The sequence below is a fragment of the Sinocyclocheilus rhinocerous genome, unplaced genomic scaffold (assembly GCF_001515625.1).
Source record: "Sinocyclocheilus rhinocerous isolate Xijiao unplaced genomic scaffold, SAMN03320098_v1.1 scaffold142, whole genome shotgun sequence".
Taxonomy (NCBI): Eukaryota; Metazoa; Chordata; class Actinopteri; order Cypriniformes; family Cyprinidae; genus Sinocyclocheilus; species Sinocyclocheilus rhinocerous.
The window spans coordinates 1,336,853-1,359,736 of record NW_015644380.1 but is presented as its reverse complement, the minus strand read 5'-3'; the positions used below and the strand labels follow the sequence as shown (position 1 = coordinate 1,359,736).

At 36.0% G+C, this 22,884-nt stretch overlaps 1 protein-coding gene across 1 annotated transcript; it reads right to left on the bottom strand.

The window, feature by feature from the left end:
* Positions 1–837: 837 nt before the first annotated feature.
* LOC107758310 (1-phosphatidylinositol 4,5-bisphosphate phosphodiesterase delta-1) lies at positions 838–21,584 on the bottom strand. Its single transcript, XM_074560247.1, is given in 16 exon segments — positions 838–1,181; positions 1,266–1,415; positions 1,503–1,638; positions 2,663–2,841; positions 2,954–3,070; positions 3,240–3,399; positions 3,974–4,087; positions 4,849–4,884; positions 5,461–5,613; positions 6,953–7,097; positions 7,201–7,402; positions 7,924–8,152; positions 8,407–8,536; positions 9,294–9,522; positions 14,003–14,161; positions 21,372–21,584. Coding segments are annotated over 16 exon segments (2,262 nt in total). The 5' UTR covers positions 21,403–21,584; the 3' UTR covers positions 838–1,089.
* Between the last annotated feature and the right edge of the window lie 1,300 nt (positions 21,585–22,884).

The window sequence follows — 22,884 nt, the reverse complement described above, 5'->3', positions numbered from 1 at the left end:
TATATAAATATGAATATATATATATATGTAAATATATCTTAAATATATACATGTGTGTGTGTGTATTTATATAGACATATAAATATGCACAGTACACACACATAAACACCAGTGTTGGGCAAAGTTACTTTTAAAAGTAATGCATTGCAATATTGAGTTCATAAAAAATTAACTAATTGCGTTACTTAGTTACTCTTTATGGCATTATGTTACTTTTGCGTTACTTTTTGTCACCTGGGCTAGGCTTGCTTATTTGTTTATTAATAACAAAAACCCCGAAAAGTTATATTTCTGGCAACTGTAAAGGCCCTTTCTCACCAAAAGTGAAATGAATAAGCCTCAGGCTGAAGGAAGTGCCTCTGCACCTCACCCCCAATTTCTCTCAACACGGGGACAGGAGAGCCGTCAATGAATAAATGGGAAAACAAAGTAACTGGTGTTACTTATTTGAAAAAGTAACTCCGATATTTCATTGTAAATTTAAAAGTAATGCATTACTTTACCAGTTACTTGAAAAAAGTAATCTGATTACGTAACTCCCATTACTTGTAATGTGTTACCCCCAACTCTGGTAAACACATACTTTTATTTTGGATACGATTAATCACGATTAATCAATTTGACAGCACTAGAAAGTACTACTCTTATTGGCAGCCAAAAGCCAAAAAATCATACAATTTTACATAAAATATTCAAATTTCAATTAACTTTAAATAAAATATATTTTAATTCAAATTTATGATTTTGATATTTTATTATTTAAACAGTATTGCATTTTTTTCAATTTGCATGCTATGGAAAGACTGTGTTGAATTCTGAACATTATTTGATTTGATATTATTTCTTTTTCTTATGTCTTTACAGTTCTTTTTTTTTTTTTTTACTAAACCATACATTCTAATTCCATGAAGCATTTTAAGGTATGCCTCGGTACTCAAATGGTAAGGAGAACTAACCAGTAAAGCACAAGGCATATCAGAAAGGTCCAAATCTTATCCAAAAAGTGTTTGCAGGGAACAGTTTAGTTGACTGTGCTGTTCAGTGATCTACACACTCTGACATTGCAATGACTGAGGGGAATGTTGGAGTTTATTCACCATCAAGAGCCATGATGTGTACAAACAGTCCCGCTGAAGGAATGAGGCTTCCTCTTTTTGTGAGCAGAGGTACATGGCGGTATCCTGAAGACAGATAGACTTATGGTGAGCAAATTCATAATAACTGTACAACAGGAAGTAATTTCTGACTTATTTTCACCAGCTCACCATTCTGCATGCTGGTGAAGGGCATAGTGTACAGGCCAACCAGGTCATTATGGGAAGCAGCATCATAGTCCTCCACGACAAACCGCACCAAAGCCAGTTCCGGCACGTGAACAGTGAACTGGAAGTCTGTGTTCCACGTAGGATTGAAACCTGTAACCAAAAAACACCTAAGTGACCTACACATAGGTAAAAAGCATGTGTTAAACATGTAAGTGTAAATGCACTGTTGACACTTGCCATTGTTGTCAATGTGATGTGTCTGTTTGCTGGCATTGTCGGCGGGCACACCGTAGATCTCCACCCTGACCAGAGGGTCCACGATGGACTTCTGCTTGTCCTTATTGATCTTAGGCAGCTGCTGTGCTGAGATGATCTGAACAGACATATACAGTTATTGGTCGATGTGTTTGGATTGGTTTAGATAAGTTTGCATTTGGTTTAGGGATGAATGATATATCAGTGCCAGTATAATTTAATAACACTATTAAATGTCTTTATCAAACCTCAAAATTAATATTTATTTCTCATAATGAATATTACAAGGTTGTGATGCCTAAATTCACTTCTAGCATTTAAAACGATTGGATTTGAGCTTTTATGGATTAATTTTTAATTTAAAAAATATATTTATTGTTTTACAAATAATACAAAATAATGAAAATATAAAAATCAGATTTTATTTTTAATGTACTCATTAATTTATTTTAATTATTGTATCAGCCAGAATAACACTGTTAAATGTAATCGTTAGCAAACCTCAAAATTTATATTTATTTTTCATAATAAGATAATGTATTATGTTTTAAAAATATAAAAAAGCAATTAAAATATAAAAAACAGATTTTTTTTTTATGTACTCATTAATTTATTTTATTTATTGTATAAGCCAGAATAACACTGTTAGCAAACATCAAAATGAATATTTATTTTTCATACTGTATATAATATAATATAAAATTCACTTGTAGCATTTAAAATGAATAAATTTTAACGATTAATTATTTTTTTCTTAAGATTTATTTTTGCCGCTTTTTGCTTCAGGGATCTTATCTATGCACAATCAGCTTGTAACACTCCAAAGAGAAAGGAAAACTTGAAATCGCATCATATGACCCCTTTAATAGGACAGCTGGTAGACAGGAAGTGAAGTGGGGGTGGGATTCAAACTCGGGACGCCCGAAGTGCAATGGTGTATGTTGGCGCGCTGCCAACAGGGCTATCGGCACCGACAGTGAATCATTTCTAATGAACAAATAACTCAATAAAAATATATATTCATAATTTCTTTTTTATTTATTTAATGTACTTAATAATTTATTTTTATTAATTTTATCAGGTAGAATTTTAATTTATATTTGTCCTTATTTTTTTATTATTATTTTTAATAAGAATCTCACCATGACATGCAAAGTCTTTTTCTGCAGCCAGGGGCCTACACTGAGGTTCTTGGGGTCAAACTGGGAGGCCGGGTCCCTCTGAAACTCTGGCTTCAGCATGTAACCACACTTGCCATTAGGTAGAAAGCGGCCCTGATTCAGTTCCATCTCCTTACAAGGAGTCTGGAAGTTTAGAGCCACTGTAAACCATTTGAGGGATAAAAACAGATTAAGTGGTGTTTGGAAGCATGGGTAGATTATAAACAGGCTTTCTGAACTGCATCAGACTCATAATATGTAGGGGCTTTGCACCTATCTGGCAGCCAGCGTTCCACAGTGGCACTGGATTGTAGTTGGATGAATCGGTTCTGGAGCCGGCTGGGTAGATTCTGCTCAGCTTATCCATGTTGTGATGAATAAATGCTGTAGCTTTAAGAAATCAGCAAAGATGTGATATTAGAGTATATCTGGCAACATCACTCATATTTTAAGCAAAATGGCCTTTCATTTTTTTTTTTTTGTTTAAGGCCCTACAGAGCGCTGCAGTGATGGCGTATTTTTGTAGGCAAACCCAGAAGTTAGCAACACCCTGGTTTACCTGAGTTTTCTGCCAGGTTCATTGCTTTGCTCTCCTTGAAGGAGGCCATTTCATAGAAATTGTGGTTGTCTCTTGAATGCTCGAAGGTGCTGAAATGGACACTCTTACAGTAGATAACCATGTCTGACAGCTCCTTAGCCAGCTTGATCTTGTTGGAACTCTACAACATAATCAAAAATAGATTTTAATTACATTTGGTCACAACATAAATGGACTTCACACATGCAATGACAAAGGGATGCCAAATAAGCAGAATAAATCTGTTGTCTGTCTCATGATTTGAATCGGGCTTTTGTGGGAATGTCTGTGACAGCTGAGTGTGCCGATTTGAACTCGGCCTTATCAACCGCAGCTTTGTGTATGCAAATATACTCCATGGCTCTAGTAAGTGTGCTTTGTGGAACATTTCTGAAAGTTTGTTTTCCACTTGATATTCATAAGAAAACGCAGTGGTCTGAAAAGAAACTTTAGCCAGGATCAGAAATTTTCTTTTGATTAATTCAACTTGCAACATATTTTATGTTGAACCAATGAATAGTAATACCAATTTTTATTCACACAGGGAATGTGATGTTTGGTGAGTGTTCATTTTGTAGCACTTGACAGACAGCAAGTTTTCAAAAACAGATTACATTACATTCATACATAGTTTTCCACTGTACTGATCATTGGTAATACAGGTAAAGCTGATGTTTGGTTGTTGGTCATTGAACAGCGGTAGGGTTTTTACACACCTTTTCCTTTGGTTTCTGTTCAGCCTCTTTGAGTTCAGCAGCCTCATCTTCCTCTGACACACTGTCCGCATCCTCGGTGGTGTTGTTGTTGAATGTCGCATCCAGTTTGTTCAAACAATATAAATATATAATATAGATACATATATAGATACATTTGACATTTTTTTCGTTTGTAGTCAAACTTTTTGTGAAGTAAATTAATACTTTCATTCAGCAAGGATGCATAAAATTGATCAGAAGTTACAGTAAAGAATTTCTATTAAAAAAAAATCTTGTTTCCACAAAAATATTAAGCAGCACTGTTTCTACACTGCTAATAAGAAGAAATGTTTCCAAATCAGCATATTAGAATGATTTCTGAAGGATCATGTGACACTGAAGACCAGAATCATGGCTGCTGGAAATTCATGCTTTGCCATCACAGGAATAAATTATATTTTAAAATAGATTTTATTCTAAATTGTAATGTTTCACAATATTACAGTTTTTATTGTTTTCTTGATCAAATAAATACAGCCTTGATGAGGCATGGGAGACTTGTTTCAAAAATTGAAGAGGTACAAATTTTATGTGAGAAATTCTAGATAACTTTCACATAATATATGGATCTGAAAGATGATGCTTTACTATTGTGTTTCTTCTCATGTGTTTGTGCGAGGATAAGAGTTCATGGCTGAGCCGCCCTCAGGCTGAAATCCTAGAATCGCCTTTGATTACCATCCTGCCGCAGTTTCATTCAGAGAAACTGGCAGAAATTCTCAGTACAGGACAAAGCTCAGGGTTGAAACTCAATTCAAACTGAAAGGAACAGATTCAGTTGTCATGACAAACCGGATCCAGCTGCACGGATTCCAATGTGACATCATTCAGAAGCCCCTCCCACCTCACAACCAAAATAAGCACTTCAAATCCTGCCCGTCTGAACTTGTACTGTCTTGTCATTTGCCTTTCAGACTGCAGCTCAAAAGCTTGGTGAGTGTTTTGGTGAATCATCAGGAAATAATAAATAGTTATGATAAAAGAGAGCACAATCTGTCTCCATTTAATCATAGCTCTACTGATAATCACTTCCTCATTCTTCAGCTATTTGAATTCATGGATATAGAAGTAAACAGGAAGATTGCAGGGATGATGAGGAAGACATCTGAGGAAAGGGGTGTGGTGAAAAGAGATTTTAAGAGGTCATGTAGCTGGTTTAGAGATTAGAGAGCTGTCTCTGTTATCCACCAGGTGGCGATATGTAGAATCAGCTAATGTATTAAGAGTTGTACACATCATTTCTTTACCATAATACAGGGGGAAAAAATGGTGTAGAAACAATTTTCATTCACAGATTGCTATTAAATTTCACAAACAATTACAACGTAACACACTGAATTATAAAAAAACAAAACATACTCTAACTTTAATTTATAGCTTTGAACAATCATTTTTTACAGTGCAGTGGTGCAGGAAACATGCATGTATGTTATTTTTAGCAGTCTAACCTCAGGTCCTGGAAAAGTGGTGGGCATTTGATACCCCAGGGGTTGAGTGAGCAGAGCGCTGCCCAGGATGGAGGTTAAGTGATGGGCCATGATCTTCTGCTGCTCTACGGAGCAATGGTTCTCCAAAGACAGGATCACTGGATACTGTGAGGTCTAGTGTAGCAAAAAACACTAATATTAGTGATCACAATATCCAAATGACCATACGACAGTAAATGACTGACAACCCAAGTAGCTACTCAAATCACTGTGCTGTTACTATCCAACATTTTGTCCGTCAAGCTTTAAAGTGCCCCTATTATGCCATTTCCAATATTGCCATTCATGCAATGTGTAATGTAGCTGTATGTGAATGTAAACGATCTACAAAGCCGATTATGCTGTTACATTATGATTATATATTCAGTGGCATAAAATGGTCTTTAAAATGACAATAATATCGCTTATCGCAATTATTTCTGGGGCAATATATCGCACAACAAAAAGTTGTTATCGTGACAGGCCTAGCCGAAAGTGTACGATAAATAAAGTTATTGTCTCCCAAAAGAATGAATGGCCTCTGAACAGCCTAAACGAGTCGTAAGTAATTCGAATCCCACTTCCGTGACGGCTACTGCTACACATCGCAGGGTAAAACATATGCATAATGCCCGTCTATGGTCTACGTAGGCCAGCTGCGAACAACTTGACCCGCCCTCAAACACTGTGTGGTTAACATCTTGTTGAGAAGACACTGTGTCCCTGAAAGTAAATTTGTTTTGTTTTCACTTCCTAAAGATGAGGCTGCAAAGAATCAGTGGTTAAAATTCACAGCAGTACAACCCCAATCTATTTTCTTTCGAGCGTTCAAAATACAGAACTATGGAAATGGGCGTATCATTTCCGACATGCGCTGTACGCGGTAGACCAATCACAACAGACTGGGCCATCTGACCAATCAGAGCAGAGTAGGCTCACGGAAAGGGGGGTTTAGAGAGACCGAATCTTAGAACTGTTTTGAACTAATTGTTTGATAATCGTTGGGAAATTAGGTAATATTAAACACATATTTTGAGAAAACGAAAGTAATTTTTTTAATGGTAAAATGGTATAGATATGGTATATATAATTCAACACTACTAGAAGTTTGACATGCAGCTAAAGTTAATTTTATTTTAAGGAACAACACACAAAAACATTAATTTTTCTTTTGTGTTAATGTCAATTGTTATGACATGCTGACTGTTCGACTTCTTGACATTTAGGTAGATTTTATGTAGATTTTTCTACATAAAAATCTGATACAGAAGCTTGTACTTTCTAATTCTTGCATGACGATAAACATTTGAAGTAATTTGTTCCAAAAACTTTGGGTACCATACATCATCAAGTGAGCTGATTCACAACATTCTTTTGTTTGATGGACATAGAAAGAAAACTCACACTTTGAAAAGCTATGGGCATTATTAGTTAACTAAGGATTTGTAAGGTCAACTGGTGTCACTTCACTCACTTTGAAAGCATATTCTTTGATGGCCTCGATGACATCTTTGAAGAGCACTTTGGATGTGAGCGTATGGCCGTGGTAAATGACCGGCTCTCCGTTTGCACCATCCCAGCAATCCAGCTCCACACAGCGGCAACTCTTCATCAGAGCTCTAAAAGACAGCAAACATTCTCTCATATATTTCTTATGGATGAATGCTTAACGTGTTAATGCATTGCCATTGAGACTTCCAGTGTAAGCAGACATGTTCGTACTTAATATAGGCTTCTGTGCTGCTAGGCCCCTTCAGCTGGTCCTCCATCAGATAGGTGTTGTGGGAAGAGGAAATGAAGTAATGATTGAGCGGTTGGCGCATGTCTTGGTATATGCCTTTGTGGGCGGGGTTAAAGATGGAGCCTTCCTCATGGTTCATGTACATCAGGAAACCATCTTTGCTCATGCACTTGTTCTGTTTAGCTAGGTAAATGTGAAAACACTGTATTATACTAAAATGTATTGTAAAAATAGAATTACTTATATTTTGTTACGATACATCTGCTATTTTGACTGGGTAATTTGTTTCATTATTGTGTATAAATAGTTTGTTATATAATTATATGTAAAATATTCTAACAATTTAAAACAACTGTTTTTTTTACTACATTTTAAAATGTAAATGTATTCCTGTGAAGGCAAAGCAGAATTTTCAGCATCATTACTCCAATCTTTAGTGTCACATGATCCTTCAGAAATCATTCTAATATGCTGATTTGCTGCTCAAGAAATATTTCTTATTGTCAATGTTTAAAACGGTTGTTCTGCTTAATATTTTTGTGGAAACCATGATACTTTGATAAAGAAAAAGTAAAAAAAAAATTTGATTTACTATCTTTACTATCACTTTTGATTAATTGAATGCATCCTATAAATGCAGCTATTAATATCTTTAAAAGTTTCAGTAATCTGATGTATTCTTATGGTAATTTAAGTGTGCTTACCTATTTCATCCACCTCATATTTCTCGATAAGCTTCTGCACATACTCCGAAGACACTGGCTCCCTCTGCTCATATTGGAGGAAGTCCAACAGGTCGCCGGAGCTCATCTGTCCATTAGTACTAGCGTACTTCGCATAGATCACATCAATTTCCTCACGGTAAGTCAGTAAATCGTAGAAGTGTTTGATCTCAGATCCCTCTAGAGTGCCTGACTGTGATCTGTCACATTTCTGCAAAATTAAATAGCAAAAAAAACTAAACAAAAAACAGTTCTTGAGGACCGTCAGCAAGAGACATCAACTTCTATGAATTGCTGCCAGTGAGCTCAAAAGCAATTTAAACATTTTGTTTTACTTGGTATTGTGTAGATAACTTGTAGACTCGTACATAATCCTGAACAGCAGTGATTTAAACAAAAAAAAATTACAATAAACTACTCATACAAGTTCAAATGAAAACGATAGCATTATGATTTGCATCTCACCTTGAAGAGCATCTCAGCGTAACTGTCGTCCACCTCAATATTGATCTGACGAAGGAAATGCTTCAACTCCTTCAAGGACATTTTGTTGTCTGCGTTTTTGTCTGCCTTGCGCATGCAGTTATAGATCCAGCTTTTTGTCTGATGTAAGGACTGAATATTAACACTAGAAATATATTTCAGTTTTTTTAGCTAGAGCTTTTGCAGTTATATAAAAAAAAGTTTTATATAAATGCTTATTACACTTTTTACACGCAGAACTTTTAGTACAAAAATAGGGTCCCACTTTATATTAAGTGGCCTTAACTACTATGTACTTACATTTAAATTAATCATTTGGTACAATGCACTTATTGTGTACATACATGTTTTTACATTGTACTTATATTTGAAAAATATCTGCATGTAATTACATCTGTAATTAATTTCTGTAATTACATTTATAATTACACTGTTGACCCATCCCTTACACCTTAACCCACCCTTAAACCTACCCATACCACCAAACCTGTGCCTAACCTTACCCGTATTACACCTCAATAGCAGCAAATGTGTTTTGCAATACAATATGAACACAATAAGTACATTGTACTTATTTTTGATGTAAGTACATAGTAGTTAAGGCCACTTAATATAAAGTGGGACCAAAAATGGTATAAATATGAGTAACACTTTATTTTACATGTACTTACTATAAGAATAACAGTAAATTATACGTAACTATAAGCAACCAACTTTAAACCGAAACCTATCCCTAAACTTAACCCTATATTAAGTACAAGTATTAAGTGTAACCTAAATATGTTTAAATCAATGTTTTCCTTCAATTACAACAGTGTTGACAAATGTGTTCAGAGAGCAGGCTTTGGGGAATGGACGTTCAAGGATACTGTTCGGTGTTCTGTTGTCGGTTGAGGTTGTGCATGCCAGTTATGACCTTCTCCAGACCTCTGACCCACCGCTTGGCCTCCTCTTTGGATGAGGCGATCAAGTCCACGTTCTTCCGTCGACTTTTGAAGATGATGGAGAAGCAGCGGTCCTCCACTGAGAGGTCAGTGTACTTCCGCAGCCCTTCAGTCTGACGGCCATACCGCACAGAATCGATGTCCTCGAGGCTGACTGTGAAAGAGGCAAGAGATTTTTTTAATTATTACTCATTTAAGAGTTTTAACGGACTGCACAAATAACATTTTGAACCTTTTGTGAATAAAACTGCCTTTCACAAGAAATCTGTTGGCAGATTGATGAGAGAAACATCTGGACTCAGAACAGTGATTTACAACAAAACAACAGCCTGAAGTCAAAGAGACACATTTTTTCTAGGCTTATGAAACTCAACTGATATGCAGGTCTGTACATGAAATATATTTTGACATTTAAAAACCTTCCAAACCAGCAAAGGACACAGCAAAGTGCAAGAGGGTCCATCCCTTTTTAAGGATTTTAGAGATCAGTGTTTTAACAGGGTTGTATGCAATTCCGAAATGAATTTTACATTTAAATTGAGCAAACAGAATTGTAATTCCAATTTAAATTTAATGAATAGAATGGAATGAAACTGTGTATATAGCTGCTGTACAATTTTTAATAATTTCAGTTGAATTACCCATACAGACAACATATTTTCAGATTATATTAAATAATCAATTTTTTAAATACCTCTTGTAAAAATCTGTATTTAATTTATATAATTTTCATTACATTTGTTCATTTATGTTTTCATTATATTTTATCAATGTAATTAATTTTATGGATTTGTAATGGAAGAACCGTGAAATATATGAATTTAATTGATTAATTACTTTAACCCTAATTTTGATTTTGCAACTGTTAAATTTATTTTAATTCAGTAAATTCCTGTCACGCCTAATCAAATTTCAAATCAACATCCTTGAACAATTCAACTCTAACATTACCATGAGAGATACTTGAATAATCTTGATTTCTCAATCAAAGAATCTTGGCAAAGCACTGCTGTATGAAATACAACTCAACGCAGGCATCACGTCAGACAGTGATAAGAAGGTGATAACCTCAGTGGAGTCACCTTATGTGCTTGGTAAACACAGCTGTACATTACAATCAGTCTCCTCCTGTGCCCTCTGCCCTTTAATCGCAGTGTTAAATAAATACAACATTCAATAGGACAAACTGAGCTCTATTCCTCTCAGATCGTATGCATTGTGCTATATAGGGTAATAATATCATATAGTTCAGACGTGACCCTCACTAAAACACAAGCACACAGGCAGGGGGAACCCAAACATGAGTGGCTCTGCTGTTATCACAGTGTTCATCGGAAATGTGTTAACAGAACTGGGTCAAGTTTAGAGCTTTAATTGACCGGTCTGTGCACAAATAGGAACTGGAAGTGAGACACAAGTGAGATTTTTGGAAATCTCTCTTGCAATGAATTCATGATCCTAAATAAAACAATTAGACACAATAGATGGCTTTCTGTGAAGAATCAGATCAGGGTTGGGTTGTGTGTACTCAGCTTACTGGAACAGAGCAAACACAACAGAAGCCACTTGCCGTGAATACGGTACACTTCGCAACACGTGACAAAAACAGCAAAGGCACAAATCCTTTTTTTTTGTGTGAGATCTATCAGATATTTTAGATATCTAAACTGTTCTGTATTGCAAAACTAGTCTAACATGAAAAGTAGCTGGGTTTAAAAACATCAAATGTCTATATCCCATTTATAATGGTGATTTTGTACTGTCCCACTTTAGAGGTCTTGACCTTTTCGACTGTACTGTTAAAATCATCATTTTGATGTTAAATTATATTCAATTCATTGTAGTAAAAACTATTTTTAATTCTTAACACTAATTTATTAAATTAAGAATTTATTTATTGTTATTAATTAATTTATTGTTATTTTGATTTTTTTTTATTTAAATTTATAGAATTTGTCAATGTAATTAAAATATTTATTGAAAATTACAAAAAAGAAAATTACAAAATTAGTAGAGGTTACTTTACTACTGTGTCTAGTTCATATAATATGTTATTGAACTGCCTGAGATAGATGTATAACATTTTCCAAAGGTTAAGGACTTTCTTTCGCTGGCCATTTGATGAAAAAGAAGAGCTTCGCACCCTTATTTGTACAGTGTTTGTGGAAAGTGCCGAAAAAGCACAGCTGGAGATAATTTGTGGCACACGCTCACAAAGGCAAATATGGGGACTGTAGGAGAACTATTTGGATAACACCCAATTTCAAGTGAACTGGTGAAAGAAAGCAGTGTCAAAGGCAAGTCTAGCATCCTTCAGATTCCACTCAAACAAGCTGACAGAAAGGAAACATTGTGCTTGGCCAAATTCTGACCTCTGTTTTCTGAATTTGTCGGATTATTATTGTGACATTTAATATATTATATAAAATACTTTGACTGAAAAACTATTTAAAGATGAAAACAGTAACATTTTGGTTAATAATTGCACCAACACTTTTTTAAGGTGAAGTGGGTTGTTTTTTTTAATGTAGTGATGTTCACATTTAAAAATGATTGCTCATTTCCAAAATACATCTGGTTTTTAAACCACTTCCTATGAGGTGCTCTTTCTCGGTTCCTGCACACAGAGAGGAAAAGTTCAATCCTCCGAACCGCCCTATTTGACATATAATTCATGTCATGGAAGAACTATTGTAGGCAGTAAAGTTGAATACTTAGTGTAAAATAATAATAGCAACTGTGATGTGCTAGCAAACCCCACTAAACACAAATCTGGGCTCTTTCTAGTCTGATTTTGCCTCATGTGACCTCTGTTGTATGTTACAGTGTGGGATGTTGACCATGTGACCTCTCATTGAGTTCTGCTGGAGGCGGGAATAATAAACTCATGACAAACACCCTAAACCAGGGCAAAATCTGTTCATTGTTGTAGAGATAATAGCGACAATCTATGAAACGGGGCATCACACAGGACTGAGGTTGATGTTTTATTTAAACGGTCTCTTTTATTTAAACATGGTCATTGTCCCATTTCTGGATAGTTTTACTGCCTCAGCACTAGTGTTTGATAAAAACAATCCGTCACGTTTCCTCAGTTGGTTTCCCACCCCTCCAAGTCCATTTAACTTGAGATAAACTTGGCACCATCACTATAAGATAAGATTACTTCCTGTGTGTAAAAACATGATCCCCTTGTCTTCTCCCTTTAAAACCATTATCTAGATAATATTTTATAGATTTAACTATTAGCTTCAATGGCAAGGCTCTGAATCATCCTGTAACATTTCAGTACTTACATTAAGTCAATTAGGATTTTCCATCGTTTATGTCATTGTTTTGAGAACGTGAAAAGAGGCCGAAAGGCTTCAACTACATGTGTAATCCATCTAATCATCATTCCTGGCCAATGGGAGTAAAAACGCTTCAAAACACCCAACTAATGGGTGAGAATATCATGTGAACAGGACCAGAGGGTTTCCCTGCTGATGTCTGGTGTTTTCACTAGAATCCTTTGATTTAGTTTGGTCCCGGTTTCCTTAATCACTCACATGCAGGACAAAGAGGAGGCAGCCACGGTCTGGCAGACAGGAGATAAAGAGGCCTGATCTGAGGCCTTTGGCCAGGAGGAACCAGGCCGGAAGCTAAGAGGAGCGGAGACCTCTGGAGAACATGTGGGGAAAAGATTTAATATCACCACAAAAATTTTGTTCCCAACTCAAAGCCTTTTCTGGCCTTACAGGCATTAAAAATGTTTGTGGAGGAAAGTGAAGGATAGGTCTAACTATTTTTTACAGCTCCAGGCTATAACGATGAGCGTACAGGAAAGCCATCTGATGTGAGGCCTGCTGATGTCAGCATGAGATCTTTATTGTAAGGAAATTAAACAAAGTTATTAACACACGTTGTGTGTATGATTAAAATACAGTAAGAATAGAAATAGTCTACTGTTTCTATTTTAAATCATTTTATATTTCTGATAAAAAAGCTGAATTTTCAGTATCATTACTGCAGTCTACAGTGTCACATGATCCTTCAGAAATCATTCTAATATGCTGATTTTAATGCTCAAGGAAGGTATTTATCAATTCTGAAAACAGATGAGCTGCTTAATATTTTTGATTCTTTTGTACAGGATTCTTTGATGAATAGAAAGTTTAAAAAACAGCATTTATTTAAAAAATATATATTTTGTAACATTATAAATGTATTTACTGTCACTTTTCATCAAATTAATGCATTCTTAATTAACAAACTACTGAATAAAAGTATAAATTACTTCTTAAATAAAATCTTACTGATACTAAACTTTTGAATGGTAGCGTATTATATAAAATATTTTTTCTTATTTTTTATTTCAATTTTATTTCATTATATATTTAATTTTACCACAAAATAAGTAATTGAGTTCTTCATGACACATTTTACTTTAGTTACCTATTTATGGCCGATATCGTTTTGTAAACCTGAACATTCATGTGTTTTATTGATCAAAATTGCTTTGTTTTGGCAGCTTAGTTGTATTCACATATTTAAAGTGTTTTACTTAAAATACCAAGATCTATTATCTCAAGTAAACTCTTGATTCTTCATGATATGACTGTTGAAATGAAGAAAGCGACAGCAGAGACACTTACAGCCGGAGTCGCTCTTGAAAGTCTTGCTGGTCTGTTGCCACATAGTCTTGCAGTCATCATTCAGCCGAAAGAAGCGGGTCTTCCTCCATGACCTGGACTTCACCTTTAGTAGGTCTCCACCTTTCAGCAAAAACTGCAGGTCCGGGTCTCCCTCCAGACCTAAAGGTCAAGAAAATGTCAAGTTCATTCATCAGTGCGAATGGATTTCACAAAGGTCATAAAATGTTCAAAGTCCACTGTTAAAGTATCATAGTTTATGAGAACTTATGTGTCTTTGGAAAAGTCCAAATATAGAGACAAAGTCAAAAATATCTGGGGTCAGTGCTGAGTCACGTATAGTTCAAAGCTATTAAAAAGATTATATCCATGGTTTCATTAATGCCAATGCCCTGACACACCTCTCTCCAGACAAAAGCAGAAATGATCTTGCAGAATTTACACGGCTTTGTTCAAAGTCAAAACCTGCTGGGTGAGCTACAAGTATGGTAAAGGTTGCTATAAATGCACCGAAATTACTCTTTCATGCTGTATATCTACACACTATAAAGTCTAAATCATTGAGTTTTTACTTTAATGAAAATAAAGTGAATGTTTAACCATTCCAGTTGCGTAGTTTTGTTGGTAAATTCCTAGAACTGTTCCCTTTCAGTAACTAGTATCTATCTTTAAAGTTTGAACAATATGAACACTATAGTTTCAGCATACAGTATATCACTCTACCTTGTTATATTCAGTTTATACTGTATTGATTTTTGACTCTTTATTAAAGTATCATAAATTGTACTCATTGTCTTAGATAACACTGACACGTATTGACCACACACATCCACCCACACAGCATTTTTTCCATATTGCAATGATATACCGTGGTTATCTTTTCTTGCTGAAACCACAAACCCACAATGCTGATAGAGTAAAGATTAGCAATAAAGTCATTTGCATTGCTCACAGAGATTCATGTGTGAATATATACAGATATGCAGATCGTGTACTTCACATGTTGGGAACATAAATTTAAAAAATTTAAAAAAATTAAATACATTATATTCTTGTTTTCGGAGTTATGGCTTTGAAATTGTCTGTACTGATTTTGTACTTTTCTGCTATTTTTTATTTTAAAAAAGCATACATATACAAATATCCAAAGAAGATATACAAAGAATCCTAAAAAAAAAATGTATCACAGTTTTTACAAAAATATGAAGCAGCACAAATTTTTTCAACATTGATAATAATAAGAAATGTTTTTTGAGCAGCAAATCAGCACATACGAATAATATACCCAGTTCACTTAAAATACTAAGTTCACTATACAAACAGCCATATGATCCATTACAATTTTCAGGATCGGTTTTCAAACAATAATGCAAGGATTATTGCATCTATAAAGCAAGACAAAGATAATCACAATATTACTGCAATATGGAAAAATATGTATGTGCATGGGTGGTGATTGTAGTCAATTCATGTCATTGTTGCAATAAAAGATCAGTCTTTCCATAAAATGCTTCCACTTCCTTTTCAGGCGTGGCTGAATTTGGAACGATAAAATATTGCGGTTAACGCAATATCCTCCAGCTATCATAGTGCTGATATTAGAATGATAAATGTGCAACCTGGTTGAACTCTGTCATGGTGGGCTTCATTGGCCCAACAGTTGAATTATGAATATCTCCAGCTTCTCTGACTCAAAGGTGAGGGCACAACCACAACATTGCAGACATTTTTTCACGAGCTGTTGCCACAGAGGCTGTTTATGAGGCTCTGGCTGCACTCAAGCAGAAGGCGGAGAAATGGTGAAAAAGTTGAGCTGGTTTCAGAAAGACCTTTGAAATGGGGCTGAAAACATTTCCTGTGCGGAGACAGTTGCCTGTGTTTACTCTGAAAACTCTGTGTGTAAGGTTTTGTTTTGATGACTGATACTAGAGTTCTAGCATTTTTGAAAAGGGTGAGGTATTTAACATTTAGGAAAATGTGAGCATCAGGCTTTTTATCTCATTCAAATCATACTCCAGAGGTATTCAGAATGCAGACGTAGACGTCGCTAAGATCAAATACTCTTCTGACTTCTCATTGCTGTGATCTTAAAAGAATTTATAGAAAAAGGGCCAGGTATGATTTGCAAAGTGGATTTCAGTTGTGCCATTGCTGGAATAAAAGCCAAAGAGAGATCCATAATATGGAGAAAGCTATTCGTAAGCATTCACCTCAATAGCAGTTTAAAGGCAGCAAACAAGGAAAAAGGTAATACAAACATTTAAAGGCCCTCCAAAACAAAACTGGGCATTAGTAAAATATTGAGTATACTATAGTGAAATATTTAAGCAATATTTATCACTGAGTTGGAGAAAGGATCACCTCATTGTGTCAGTATTTTGTTGAACCACCTTTTGCTTTAATTACAGCCTTTAGTCTGTTGGGATTTGTCTCTGTCTCTACTAACTTTGCACATCTAGACTTTGCAATATTTGCCCACTCTTCTTTGCAGAGCTGCTCAAGTTCAGTTAAATTTGATGGGAATCGTTTGTGGACGGCAGTCTTCAAGTCATTCCACAGATTTTCAATGGGGTTTAAGTCTGGGCTCTGACTAGGCCATGCAAGGACATTCACCCTTTTCTCCTTCAGCCACGGTGTAGTCAGTTTTACTGTGTGCTTTGGGTCATTGTCATGTTGGAGGGTAAACCTTCTTCCCATTGACAACTTTCTGGCAGAGGGCAGCCGATTTTCCTCAAGAATTTGACGGGATTTTTCTCCATCCATTTTTCCTTCTATCCGGACAAGTGCGCCAGTCCCTGCTGCAGAGAAACACCCCATAACAGGATATTACCACCTCCATGCTTTTATTTGGATGGTGAGCGGTTTTGGATTTCCGACAGACATATAATTTGGTGTTGAGGCCAAATAATTCACTTTTAGTCTCATCTGCCTCAGAATCTTCAAGGTGTGCTTTAGCAACGCTCAATCATTTTGAGAAGGTGATTAGCTACACCTGATTGAGTTTACCAGTCATTTTTAGGAGGGGGGTGATTCTTTTTCCAACTCAGTGATTCAGCTTTTTTTTTTTTCTGACATGTTGGTGTTATATCTTTCACTTGGATGTTCTAATTAAGACCCCGTCTTAATTATATAATTAAATTATATAATTAAGACGCGTTTAGCTGTCTACGCATACATTTTGTATCGTATAGGCCAGGAGTGGCAAACTCCGGTCCTGGAGAGCCGCAGCCCTGCAGAGTTCAGCTCCAACCCTAATTAAAACTCACCTGCCTTTAGCTTCCTAGTAACCGTTCAGACCTTGATTAGCTTGTTCAGGTGTGTTTGATTAGGGTTGAAGCAAAATTCTGCAGGGCTGCGGCTCTTCAGGACCGACGTTCGCCACCCCTGGTATAGGCGTTTCTTCCACACGGATCCGGCGTTTTGGGAGAGTGAAACCGATATTTTTTGAAACCGCGTTCCAGAGTGGATAAATCTGAAAACGCCGCCCTTGCGTTTTCGTGTGGACAGCAAATCCGTATATTTTCTGAAACGATGACGTCATCAGCCCACATCTCGCCCCTAGTCAGACACCGCTACGTCACGTAACGGCAACAAAAACATGAACAAACACTGAACGTTTGTCTTTTTATTAACTAACATTAACACAGATTAATAAATGTATTGTTCGTTTGTATACCGCGCGCAAGGTTTATGTGCACAGTTCAAATCTTCTTCTCCGTTTTTAGTGTATCTCTGTGGCAGAATTACAGCGCCACATTCTGGTCTGGCATGTATACTACATCGTTTTGTGGTTTAGTGTAGACGCAGATATTTCTTGAGACGAGGGGAAAAAAAGATCGGATAGGGAAAGCTCTGGCTTCGTGTGGACGTAACCTAAGTTAACTTAAGTTGCACTGAAACAAAAACTGTGTCCGTCTTCATTTCAGGCTGCAAAGCAACAAAATGTGATTATTTTAAAGGGGGTGATTCTTTTCTATATCCACTGTATCTACATGTGAGCCCCAAAGAATTTCTGCACTAGTACAGCATTTAGTTTCAAAATCAGTACATTTAGAAGTTTGTGAGTCATGTCAAAGACAGCTGACTAAAGATGCTATGCAACTCAGCATGTGTGTAACTAAAAATATGCCAAAAGAGTCTTTTTCTTATCTTGCTAACTTGCATTGAAAACGGAATAAAAGTTAACTGAACAAGTTGAAAAAGCATGTGTACGCTGCTTTCCTGTACAATAAAAGTGAATGGTGACCACAGCTGATTCAAAGCAAGCAAATACAAACTTCTAGGTCTGATCCTTAGACAAAGCTATCATGTGACTTCAAAAGACTTGTAATATAGCACACACGTTGAATGAACCTTTATTATCTAACTTTTATGGTGCGTTTTTGTCATTTTGGAGCTTCCCAGCCCCCATCCACTTTGTAGCTCCAAAATACTATCTTGTGTAAACATGTTAGCCATCATCATTTATGTTAGCCATCACATGTTAGCCATCATCATTCCATTTAAGCCCATTTGTCTTTCAGTAACTACACATCTCTACATAATAGTATTACACGTGTAAGTTAGGTATTTTTGAACCTTACAGTGAATGTAGTCAGATTCAAACGTTTATATATGGCATATATGGCAACAGAATGCTTAAGATCGCATGTTTCAATTTTCTTTTGGATCAACCTCAATTTAATTAATATTTGCATAAAAGCTCTTCAGTTTGACAGCTAAAAAGTATGTAAACATAGCAGGTGAAGTATTCAAATCCATTCAGTTTCAGGACGCTGCAACGAAGTGGGAAAATAAATGATGATCATAATGCTATTTCATGTGTTTTTGATGCTATTGTCATACTCCTCAAGACTTTTTCCATTTAACTGGAATTTCCATCTATGAAGCCCTGGGTGCAACTATTTTCTTCAGCACAGACAGAAATGTGAATGAGAAGTCTTAATTTATAACCCGCTAACCTTGATTTTTCATCACTGGAAGGTAGCCAGAGATTAAACTGTGACAAGTCAACCGCCAAAACCATTCATTCTTTCCTTGGAAAAGTTCTGTAATCCTACTCTCCTTTTTTCAGTAAAACCCCTTACAGCAAAACAACAAAAAGCTGAACAGGAAAATCCCCTTGGCTCATTCCTCATCCCAAACATTAAAAAAGTGTATCATTCATGCACTTTTATGAAATAGTACAGGATATTTATGACCTCCCTCAGAAGCCAGCCTTACTGAATCCTGGGCATATAAACATCCACTGCTTTTCATCATGGTATTTTGTAAATGCTCTTAACATTTTTAATCCTTTATATTTAGAGTGCAGCTTCTTACAACAAACAAAAAGCCTGCCATTGAACTTCGCATTGACTTGTGCAAGATGTAGCAGAGATTGGTTGACACGTTTACAGTTTTAATCATTCCATAAATGATTCCATAAACCTTATTTCAAAGTCTGTATGTGTGGGTAATGCTATTTTATTAACCTTGCACAGTCACAAATGTTTACACTGTTTACAACATTTACAGTGATTGCGAGCTCTTATCTTACTTTTTACAATTTAGATGAGATCCCATTGTTTTGGTTTTGCAGTAAGTAGTGAAAATAAATAAATAAAAACTATTTTGGTGGAAACTTTACTTTCTGGAACTACGGCCATAGAAAGTTAAACAAATCTAATGCCGTTTAATCCACGGACGGGTATTTAACGAACGATCGCCCGACAACAAATGTAACACCCACCTATGCGTTTGCCATTCTCGTATGCCACGATCTTGCACTGCTCTTGGTAAACTAACTCCTGGGATTTCGTCCTTTTGCGAAGCCTACGCACACAAGACATGACATGGCCGAAATTCCTCAAAGGGATCGACTGTAATCGGCTTAGTTTGTCTAGAAAAATAACATGAGGCGAGAAAACCATGACGTTTGCAAGTCTCTTTCTATGGGCGGGTTCTAAACCTGCAAAAATCATCCTGGATTGGGTTTTTACGATGCACTTGCTCTATGTATCTCAGGTTTTCGCATCTATACGTCTGGCATATTATGGAATGCACTGTGGTATTTAAATATATTGTGCCATAATAACAATATATGTAATATTTTTGCCTGTTGGTACCGTTTTCTCAGCCTGCTTAAATACAAAACCATTTTACGTCCTCCTGATAGAAGGAGGACGTAATTATTTTACGTTAGTTTCCGTGTAACAGATTTTGCCTGATGTCTACAAACGAGCCTTCTCTCTTGAGACATCTCGCTTATGGAAGAATCTTTGGTTGAACGAATCTTTTAAATGGAGGCATCGGTCTGATTTGACTCCTAGCTATTTAGTTTGCTGAAGTTTCTCCCCTTTAGAGCTCAGGATTGGTGACCAAAACGCGAACCAATAGCATTCCAGTGCGGGTTGTGATAGATCAGTTCATTGGCTGGACCTGCTGAACGAACCGCCCCATTCACTGAACGAGTCAAGACTCGTAGCGGTACTAAATGAGACAAACTGAATGAACTGGATATCTGCATCTGCTGACCAACTAAAGAGGCGGCATGTCGTTCAATTTCAGTTCTGCTTGTGAGTCAAACTCTTTAACAAAGAGAGAACGGTGGTGAAGAGTTATCCAATCTAGCTATTTCTGTATTCTTATAGCTTTATTAAAGTCATATCAAACATAAAATCTCTATCGAATCTAAGCAGATGTCATTTGAACAAATCAGTAAACGAATCTAAATGAATCTTTTAGGGAACCGATTCAAAGATTCGAGTCACTTTGATGAATCACTAGTTCAAACGTAATTTGGCATAGGGCGCCTTCTTCTGGTTGAATCCTCGCGTGACATTAGTTAACGTCATGCTGAACGTGGGTTGGTGCAAATGAAGGTCCACGAAAAGAATATGTTACTCATACAATATATAAACAACGTTAACTCCAATAGTGTGTATTTGTTTGTAAGCTGCAATGCTCATAAATGACATGGTTTTATTGTGAACTCATGCATCTGTTTTACCCTGTATATTAAAGTTCTCAGATGTAAGACAAGTCAGCAAACTCCTGAAGTGATGGAAAATGTTCTATGATGCCACTAAATATGGCACCTCTACATTTAATAGCAGTTCTGGGTGTGCAACAGTAAACAAGATGGTCATTAGGCTACACGTCGCATGACTGAAAAGAACCTCGCGAAAGCAAAAACCAAGGTAAAATATTTAACAATCTGTTTAAAAGAAACTTGTTTTGTATAAAATCTGTGGTATTGTAACATTCAAATATTCACATTATGGTGTTCATATAGCCATTATTTATGAATAGCCTGTTCTGTTGACACTTCAAATCAATTTTTTTTTACACTTCTCGCACGGAATAATTATGACATCACTGCAAAACTTACCGAATCTGCCGACATTTCCATTGACTTCCATGATTCTTTCTGTTGTTTTATTTAGCGTTTGCTTTCAGTTGTAGTATATTTCAGTTGGAAAAAGACCATTCGCGTCCCAAAGCCACTCAGAGCCTCTCATATACTGACTGGGATGAGTAAAGCCCGTCCACTGACAGGAAAGTTCAGTGCGCTGTGTGTGTGGAACCCGCCTGTTACACTAGTGCAGTATCGAGAATTCGCCAACACCCACAACAACACCGGTCTTTCAAGTCTCTGGTCTCAATGATGCCCTGAAAAATTTCATTTGTTTCCACCCATTATGAACGACTGAAGTTCAGGCTAATTCAGAAACGCGTCTGCTTTCTGAACGAGCTCTTGTCTATGATTAATTTCTTAAGAAATCCACTCTTGTCCTGTAATTCCACTCTCGAGTGTGTTGTTCAAAGACTGAAAATGAATAAAACCTAAATGTTGACTAGAGTTGCCACCTAGATGTGTTTCATAAGCACATTATCTTATCATTTAGGTGTAAAGAAATAAAAGTCAGTGTAGTCTTTGATTTACATTCAGTGTTTTCAGATTGAAAACATTCTTCATTTCACTGCCAGGAGATTAAATATCATCTATGGGGGCCTGTGAGACTTCATGCTACAGCTTGTTTTGTTTTTATGTTCCACTTCAGGATGGATTTATCTGAATATGGGACTTTGTATAAATGGAAGGCTATTTATTTGTTTAGTGTTAGGCTAAATGTTACATATTAGTGATTTGTTGTGAGCGATTGTGTTGCATCGGCTGACATGATGGGACAAAATCGGAACACTTCCAATCAAACTGTCTACACAATACCCGAACAAGAGGGTGTGAAGTCCAATAGCATACAGCCTCTTTGCTTTATGATGATGGGGATTTTGAAAATCATCCTGCTTGGCAACTTTTAGCACACCCTTCAAAACCAAGCCATTCCTGATCTTCAGGTATGTAAAGGTGTGCATGTTATTTTTGGATTGGGTAACATGTTATGTCATTAATTTATGGCCATGTTGCATATGTATACCATCACATGTGACTTACCACCACTATAATGTACAAAAATTCAGATGTTTTAGATTTTTTCCAAAACTAGACTGTAAAAATGCATTTTTCTTATACAAAAAGCATTTTCTTTCTTTTTTAAATTTACTTCTTCTATGGTCTCCTATAAGACTGCATTTATTTGACCACAATAAAGTAAAAACAGTAATAACTGTTATTTAAAATAACAGTTTTTTTTATTTTAATATATTTTTTAAAAAGCCATGTATTAATGTGTTATCGAAGCTGTATTTAATCTTTTGTAATATTTTTATAAATGTCTTTACTGTCACTTTTTATCAATTAAATGCGCAACTTGCTGTACGAAAGTATTAATTTCTTTAAAAAAAAATCTTACTGACTTCAAACAGTAGTGTACATTTTGTGGTTTAAAAGTCCATAAGTTTTAGTGGCAGTTTTAAATGTCTTTCTTGTTAAGATAATTTAA